Genomic DNA, 9,323 nt, shown 5'->3' with positions numbered 1-9,323 from the left:
TTTCCTTCATACCAAACACACTCTTGGTAATTAACATATTTTCTATATACTCATCGTCAATGTACATTATTTAGTTTACGGTAGTTTGTCCATATTTAAGGGCCATGCAGATTAATCATCTCGACATGCATATTTGATACAATTCTAATTTGAGTAATCTAGTAGCCTAAGATACAAACTTTAAAAAGAAATTGACAAAAGAGAGGGCCTTTTTAATAATCCCACCTCTAAGACAATAATATAATTTGTGTTATATATTCACTCCAACAGAGTTATATTTAACTTATATGATGTAATAATATCTCAAGTATAAACTTATACCTTTGGGTCATAAGATAAGAAAATCAATCTCAAGATAAGGTTAAGCATTAACTTCATTTCATGTTTGGTACGAGAAATCAACGAACCCATGACTATTCTATCCCATCATTTGTACCAAACGATCAATGCACTTCATGCGTTGTATGATATAATTAGAAGAATGAGTCTCAAACTAAGAAAACAATTCTTACACCCCTATATTTGTTAACATTAACAGCTTGGATATATCTCTTTCTCAACATATGCACTTTCGTTTACAAAAACTTTCATGCATTTCAAGTGATTAGAAATAACGCAGACATCTTGCACAAAAAGAAAACATTGAATTACCATTTTCTTTAGAGGAACATATGGTATAAGTCTAACCATTTCTTTTATTTTTTCTACCCCTGCTCCCTCTGACCCTTGTTTACTCGGAAAACCATTTTTCTTAATTTTGCTACCCTTCTCCCTCTATCCCTTATTTACTCAAAAGATGGAATGTCATATTAAGAAACTTCATTGCTGAAAATGTAGAACTAAGAGTAAGTCGAAAAAAAAGGATGATGGGATAGTCATTCAAAGAGTCGACTACTTGTTAGAACTAATAGATTAAGACAGACCTTGCACTACGAAAATCATGTAAACATCAAGTGTATAAGTGAGGAATTGCTAAAGTAAATAAAAAAAATACTAACCCAACAAAAAAATTAAAAAATAAATGACCATAGATATTCAACAAAGGAGTACCCTGAAAGATTAAACTCGAACAACATACTTATATTGTACTCTACTAGCAATGATAAATGTAACGACCCGCTGGTCTTTTTGAGAACTAGGACTAGTTTGGCTCTTTGCAGAAAATTCAAAGTGATATTTTTAAACTAGTCGGTAACTATGCGTATCTAATTGATGATTCTTTTTGTTAAATGAGTATTATATCACATACATAATTAATAGTAACAACTTAGACCCATGTAATTAAATTATGTTAGTGGAGTCAGTTTAGAGAAAAGGGAGAACAAAAGAGAAGAGAACTCTAATAAAAGGAAATAGGAAACCTAGAAACTTAGTTTAGGATCGCTTTAGGTAACTCCTTTTGATTTTTTATTTTCTAACAATGGGATATTTAATTTGTTAGGTGACAATGAATACATTAGTAAATTATTAACTACTTGTAGGTTTGCATTAAAATCAGTGTATTAAGTTATGATTTTTTATTTTTTGTCATGTGTGGGAATGTGTGGAATGGTAATCTGATTTACTGCTAGGTTTAATGGACTAATGATTACCTAATAACTTCTAATGATTGCAGCAGTGGTAATGTGTAGGATTTATGATTTATATGCGGCAGCGTGAGCAAAGTTGCAGATTCTGAAAAACAATTGGATTCATAATTCTCTTAATATTATTATTATTTTAGTTTTGGTATTAAAAAGGTTGGGGGACAAAAGTTTGTTCTAATCAGTAGGCAATCATGCCAATGATTGGCACTTGGGCATATAATTATTGGGAAAATTGGCACTTGGGCATATAATTATAGGGAAAATGGTAATTTTGCAGAATGAAGGTAAAGTAAAAGGGTCACATACATACTTCTGTAAATGCTGGAATTGGTTCTTATTTTATTTATTTATCAATTTAAGATACTATTTTTGATATATTGAGATAGTTAATTAATTATTAGGTGTATATGATATGATTTAACATTGAATTTTAGGGTATTTGAGGAGATGAAACTTTAATTCTTGACTCGAAATTTAACAGAGATGATAATTTTAGCATATAAATTATATCAAGATATGGAGGTTGATTAGAGATATGAGTGACTTTTAAGGACCATGATAGACATATAATAATTTGAATGTCTACAAATTCTCTTACTTAGGAATATTGCAAAAATCTTGAAGGTTTGCGGAACGAGGTTTAAAATCTAAGGTATGTTAAGACTTTTAGACTCGTTGAAGGACGTTTTCCTAATTAAAGATTAAAAAAAATGAAATAGACAAAGGGGTAAGGGCGAAAGATGGGGGTCTCGTATGAATGGCGTCATGGACATTGGTACGAGTACCAGTTTTATAAAAGAGAAAATTAGTTCTATAGAATGTGGATTGTAATTTGGGAATGCCAAAGCATATGGTCATTAGATGATATATTATTGACTTGAAATCCTGGTGTGATTGTGTTTTCTTTATTACATTTGTATAGTTGTGATAATTGAGGTGGTTATGTATTATGTTGATATTTGATTGATTGAGGTACATCATCATTCCCTCTATTTGAAATAATATTGTGCACATGCATTGACATGAGATGAAGTATAAGTTGGGCACGTGGAGATCATCCGTGCGGGAGATGGTGAGATGTAAAGATTATAATTTTGACATGTGGAGATCATCCGTGCACAAAATTGTTTGATTTTTATGATATTGCGTTGAGATCGTCAGCATAGACATGTGGAGATTGTCCGTGTCGGAATGGATCTCACGAGTCCCCCATAGGTCATAAACTCTCAATGTATTTTCCGAGGAGTATCATGTATATACGGTTGAGTGAGTACTGGGCATTCTGACACATATCATTTCATGGTATCATATTGCATTGCATTTATCACATCATTCATTCTTGATGATTATGTATTTTATTTGGTGTTTGGAAAGTACTTGATTTTTGGTTACCTTTATTGATGAAACTTGAATAGTAACTGTAATATATATACACTTTTAATGGTTAAGAATTTATTTTTCTTATATAAACTCCCGTCACTACTTCTTCGTTGTAGGTCAATGAGACATACTGGGTACACGTGGTTTCGTACTCATACTACACTTATTGCACTCTTTGTGGTGCAGAACAAATTCTGAGTAGGAACACATCTCGAGGAGAAATTTGAGTTCATGTTTGGAGTGTCTTGGAGTTGTGGTGAGCTTCTTGGCTTTTCTGTGGCCCACACCTCCCTCTATTTTTTACTTACTCTGTCATTTAGTATCAGATATGGTATCCCTTATGTTAGATTGTCATTTTAGTTTCAAACTTGCATCGTATTTTAGTAGCTCTTGTACTTATGACACCAATTCTTGGATAGTACAATTTTGCAGTTTTCCACATTAGTACTTATAAGGAACTTAGTCTTGGAGATTTTGCTAATTATTGTCTTTTCACTCATCAGATAGTTAAGTCTGTAAAATATGTTGGTTGGATTACCTATTGGTTGGGAATATAGGTTCCATCACGACTCGTGATTTTCGGGTCATGACAATTTGGTATCAGAGCCCTAGGTTCAACAGTCTCACGAAAACAAGAGCAATTTTTAGTAGTCTTGTGGATCGGTATGAAGGCGTCCATACCAATCTTCGAGATCTATAATAAATTAAGAAAATATCCTTTCTTTCATTTACTATCGTGCATAGTTGAATTTGTTGAAATTCTAATCTTTATTTCTCATTCACTCAGAGGGCGAGGACTCGTACATCGGTAAGTGGTGGTAAGGATCCCATTTTTGTGTCTGTTTCTGGGAATGCTATCTGAGGTAGAGGCAGGGTTCGATATCGGGGTTGAGGTCGGGGTAGAGGGCGTAATGCAACACCTATGGAAGGTAAAGTACCAATAGATACACCGGGTCGTGATAGGATCGTACCTCCTGATGCAAATGTTATTCATGGGTATGTGCAAGATCGTGTCGAGGGGGATGGGCCAGCTCAGGCTCAACCCAATACCATTTCCACCTCAGTGCTTCAAAATACCTTGGCTCGTATATTAGGACTCTTAGAGGGAATGTATCAGGCAGGAGCTTTGCCTGTCACTTCTGATGGCTCACATACCCATGTTGGAGGTTAGACTCCAGATTCTCATAGTTGCGCCTGATTCTCAAACTCCTAGGACTCAGCCAACTGCTATTGTAGCTCCTCGTTTTGATGGTACAAAGTTTCCAGATATTGCATAACATTTGGCGAATAGGCCTTCTATGAGAATTGATGAGCAAAAGATGTTTGGGAGGTTCAGACTAATGAATCCTCCTACTTTTACTGGTGACTTAACTGAGGATGCAAATGAATTTATAGTTAGTTGTCATGAGAGGTTGCATAATCTTGGTTTATTGGAGTGTCATGAGGTTGACTTCACAGCGTTTAAGATGTCTAGCTTCGCTCAGTGGTGGTGGAGGGATTATATCAGTACTAGGATATCTGGATCTCCTTCACTATCCTGGACTCTGTTTACATAGGTATTTCTATCAAAATTTGTTCCACACTGTGAGAGGGAAGGTAAGAAGGCTGAGTTTGAGGGTTTGCAGCAAGGTGGTATGTCAATTGCAGAGTATGAGTGTAAATTTCATGCATTGGATAGGAATGCTTCTATGATACTTCCCACAGAGGCTGAGAGAGTGAGAAGGTTTGTTAAGAGGCTGATTATTCTGATTCGCCTAGGAGTTTCTCAGGTTGCTGCTTCTGGTGTTCTATTCTAAAAAGTTGTAGATACTGCTAAGGAGTTGGAGATGATTGAGCGTGAGGGATTTGTGCAACGTGAGGGCAAGAGGACTCGTTATTCAGGTGATTATAGTGGTGCTCCACCTAGGAGTCGAGGTTACTTGGGCAAAGATTATAACCCTTAGTCGAGCAGACCTATTCATGCTACTGTACATGCATGTGAGGCTGGTTACGCTGGGTATAGCTCTTCGAGTTCAGTACATCACAGGGTTCATCTTCTAGACCTAAAGTTAGTGTAGATATTCTGGTCATTTAGTTTCCTCTCATAAGCCTACATCTCGTAGGGGCTGTTTTGAGATGGTGATATGGGATACTATGTGAGAGACTGTTGTAGGACCAGACGTGGTGGCTTACATCAGGGTTCTCAGGGTTTGACTTCTAAGGCTGCACAACCTCTAACTAGAGGTGGTTCATACAATGGTAGAGGTGGTTCTCATTCAGGTAGAGGTGGTTCTCTTTCTGGTCGAGGTGGTGGTCGTGGATGTTCATAGTGTGAGGGAGGTCGTTCTCATTAATATGCTTTTTCGGGTAGGCTAGAGGTTGAGGCTTCATATGTTGTTATCACATGTATTATACCATTTTTTCATCGACAAGCTACTATATTATTTGATCCAGGTTCTACTTATTCTTATGTGTACACATATTTTACACCTAGTCAGGATAAATTATGCGAGTCTCTTGATTTGTCGATGCATGTTTCTACTTATGTCTGGGATTCTGTAGTGGTAGATCGGGTGTATCGATTATATATTGTTACCTTGATGGGATATGACACTTATGCAGATTTAAAGGTCTTAGATATGGTAGATTTTGATGTGATTCTTTGTATGGATTGGTTATGTTCTTACCACGCAATTTGAAATTGCTATGCCAAGACAATCACTTTAGCTTTGCTTAGAATTCCAATAGTAGAATGGAGAGGTTCTCTAAGTCACCCTCCTAAGGGTGTAATATCATTTCTTAAGGCTCGTCAGTTGGTAGAGAGAGGATATTTGGCTTACTCGGCACACATTCGAGATATTAGTGTTGAGACTCCTATGCTTGAGACGATTCCAGTGGTGAGTGAAATTTTGGAGGTATTCCCGACAAATTTGCCAAGTTTTCCACCAGATTGTGATATTGATTTTTGTTGATGTGGAGCCAAGCACTCAGCTTATTTCCATTCCTTCTTATCGTATGGCACCAGCTGAATTGAAAGAGTTGAAGGAGCAATTGCAGGATTTGTTAAGCAAAGGTTTTATTAGACCGAGTGTATCTCCTTGTGGTGCTCCAGTATTATTTTTGAAGAAGAAAGATGGATCTATGTGTATGTGTACTGACTATCGATAATTGAACAAGGTAACCATCAGAAATAAGTACCTGATACCTCGTATTAATGACTTATTTGATTAGTTGCAGGGTGCTTCAGTTTTCTCCAAGATTAATTTGAGATTTGGCTATCACAAGCTAAAGGTTAGAATGGAGGATATCCCTAAGACAACTTTTCAAATTCGTTATGGTCATTACATGTTTTTGGTGATGTCTTTTGGATTGACTAATGCCCCTGCAACTTTTATGGACTTGATGAATGGAGTTTTGAAACCGTATTTGGATTCCTTTGTTATTGTCTTTATAGATGATATATTGATATACTCACGCACTAAAGAGGAACATGAGCATCATTTGAGGATCGTGCTTGGGATTCTAAAGGTTAAGAAGATTAATGCAAAGTTTCAAAGTGTGAGTTCTGGATCAGATCGGTAGCATTCTTGGGACATGTAGTGTCAAAGGAGGGTATTATGGTGGACCCTAAGAAGATTGAGGAAGTTAGAGATTGGGTCAGACCTACTTCACTAACTGAGACTCCGAGTTTCTCATGCCTTGCTGGTTATTATAGACGGTTTTAGAGGTTTTCTCATCCATTACATCTCCATTATCTAGATTGACGCAGAAGGAGGTGACTTTTTAGTGGTATGACGAGTGTGAGGTTAGTTTCCAAAAGTTCAAGACTTTATTTACTACTGCTCCGACTTTGACCATACCGGTGGAAGAGAGGGTTTTGTTGTATATTGTGATGCTTCTCGGATTGGTATGGCTTGTTCATTGAGGCAGAAGGGAAAGGTTATAGCTTATGCTTCGAGGCAATTGAACGTTCAAGAGAAGAACTACCCTATTCATGATTTAAAGTTGGCGGTTATTTTGTTTGCATTGAAGATTTGGAGGCATTATATTTGTGGTTTGCATTGTGAGGTGTTAACGTATCATCGTAGTCTCCAGTATATATTCAATTCGAGAGATCTCAATTTGAGGAAGCGCAGATGGTTGGATTTTCTCAAGGACTATTACATGACTATTCTTTATCATCTAGGCAAGACAAACGTTGTAGCAGATGCCTTGAGTCAGAAGGCGGTAAGTATGGGTAGTCTAGCCATGTTAAAGGTTATCGAGCATCTTTTAGCTAGGGATGTACAATCCTTGACAATTAGCTTTGTGAGACTTGATATTTCAGAATCTAGTAAGGTGTTTGCTTATATGGGGGCTAGGTCATCCTTGATGGAGAATATTCGAGCTCAACAGTTTGATAATGGTGATTTATGTAAGATTAGAGACAAGGTGTTTAAAGGACAAGTCAGGGTGCAATTCTTGATAATGAGGGAGTTTTGAGTATTAAGGGTTGTATCTGTGTTCCTCGGACAGGTGATTTGACTAGATTGATAATGGAGAAGGCCCATAGTTTGAGGTACTCTATTCATCCAAAGACTACTAAGATGTATCGTGACTTGAAACAACATTATAGGTGGTGTCTTATGAAGAGGGACATAGTAGATTTTGTATCTCGGTGTTTGAATTGTAACCAAGTGAAGTATGAACACCAAAAGCCTGGAGGTATGACTTAGAGGATGCCCATACCTGAGTGGAAGTGGGAGTGCATTGCTATGGACATTGTGGTAGGTTTCCACGTACCTTGGGTAAGTTTCATTCTATATGGGTCATTGTGGATCGATTGACTATGTCTGCACACTTCGGTCCAGTTCATACTAGCTACAATTAAGATAAGTTAGCCAAGATTTATATTCGAGATATAGATCGTTTGCATGGGGTCCCTATTTCTATTATTTTAGATCGTGGAACCCAATTTACATCTCATTTCTGGCGGTCTATGCAGAAGGAGTTGGGTGCTCAAGTGGATCTTAGTACTAATTTTCACCCTCAGACTGATGGTAAGTCTGAACGGACTATTCCGATTCTTGAGGACATGTTGTGGGCATGTGTTATTGACTTTGGTGGTCACTAGGATCAGTTCTTGCCATTAGCGGAATTTGCTTACAATAATAGTTAACATTCGACCATTGAGATGGCACCGTTTGAGGCTTTGTGTGGTAGGAGATGTCGATCTCCAATTGGTTAGTTTGATGTATTTGAGGTTAGACCGTGGGGTACAGATTTTCTGAGGGAGTCCTTGGACAAGGTCAAATTGATTCAAGATAGACTTCTCATGGTTCAGAGTAGGCAAAGGAGTTATGCAGATAGGAAGGTTCGTGATTTGGAGTTTATGGTTGGAGAGAGGATCCTACTTATGGTTTCACCCATGAAGGGTGTGATGATACTTGGAAAGAAGGGAAAGTTGAGTTCAAAGTATATTGAACCTTTCGAGATTGTGGAGCGTATTGGTGAGGTGGCATATCAGTTGGCTTTGCCACCTGGGTTGATAAGTGTCCATCCTGTATTTCATATTTCAATGCTGAAGAAGTATCAGGGTGGTGCAAGTGATTCAATGGGATTCAGTGTTACGTGCTCAGAATTTGACTTTTGAGAAAGAGCCGATAACCATTTTGGATAGGCGAATTTGGAAGCTAAGGTCCAAGGAGATTTCTTTAGTAAAGGTTCAATGGAAGCATCATCAAATGGAGGAGGCTACTTGGGAGAAAGAGTCAAACATGAGGAGTAAATATCCTCATATTTTTGAGCGTTCAGGTTAGCTATTTTATTTTTCCATTCGAGGACGAAAGTTTGTTTAAGTTGTAGGTAATGTAACGACCCGCTGGTCGTTTTAAGAGCTAGGACTATTTTGTCTCTTTGAGAAAAATTTAAAGGGATATTTTTGAACTAGTCGGTAACTATGCGTATGTAATTGATGATTCTTTCTGTTAAATAAGTTGTCACGACCCAAATCGAGCCGTGAGTGGCACCCACATTTATCCTCCTATGTGAGCGAACCAACCAATCTAAACCCTAATATTTTAACCATAATAAACAGAATACAATGCGGAAGACTTAAGACTCATTAATAAAAATAGATTAATAACTTCTAAAACTCAAACACTTATCATTATCCCCAAAATCTGGAAGTCATCATCACAAGAACATCTATCCTCAAATTACTAATTCTAAGAATATCTAGAAAGCTAGAATAAATAAAAAGCTAGTCCATGCCGGAACTTCAAGGCATCAAGACATGAAGAACAAGATCCAGTCCAAGATAGAAGTGTTAGCTCACCCTGAAATCCGGTGTAATGAAGACTGGCTAGAGTTGCGGTTGAGTTGAAGACGACAGTACGT

General features: G+C 37.3%; 1 protein-coding gene across 1 annotated transcript; it reads left to right on the top strand.

The window, feature by feature from the left end:
* The first annotated feature begins 6,854 nt into the window (after positions 1–6,854).
* On the top strand, positions 6,855–8,577 carry LOC138348730 (uncharacterized). Its single transcript, XM_069298304.1, has 5 exons — positions 6,855–7,359; positions 7,461–7,649; positions 7,886–7,984; positions 8,100–8,167; positions 8,269–8,577. Exons 1-5 carry the CDS (start codon positions 6,855–6,857, stop codon positions 8,575–8,577), a joined length of 1,170 nt encoding a protein of 389 aa, XP_069154405.1.
* The last annotated feature ends 746 nt before the right edge of the window (positions 8,578–9,323 follow it).

This window comes from Solanum lycopersicum, chromosome 5 (assembly GCF_036512215.1).
Source record: "Solanum lycopersicum chromosome 5, SLM_r2.1".
In the NCBI taxonomy this organism is placed as follows: Eukaryota; Viridiplantae; Streptophyta; class Magnoliopsida; order Solanales; family Solanaceae; genus Solanum; species Solanum lycopersicum.
The sequence above is the reverse complement of the archived record's forward strand: the minus strand, read 5'-3'. Positions and strand labels throughout refer to the sequence as shown.

Bases quoted from the DNA above. Each gene is read 5' to 3' on its own strand.
- LOC138348730 (XM_069298304.1), top strand. From the start codon at position 6,855: ATGGCTTGTTCATTGAGGCAGAAGGGAAAGGTTATAGCTTATGCTTCG. The intron at 7,650-7,885 runs GTATGACTTAGA...CTATTATTTTAG, and splicing joins TGAACACCAAAAGCCTGGAG to ATCGTGGAACCCAATTTACA. The intron at 8,168-8,268 runs GTTAGTTTGATG...CTCATGGTTCAG, and splicing joins GAGATGTCGATCTCCAATTG to AGTAGGCAAAGGAGTTATGC.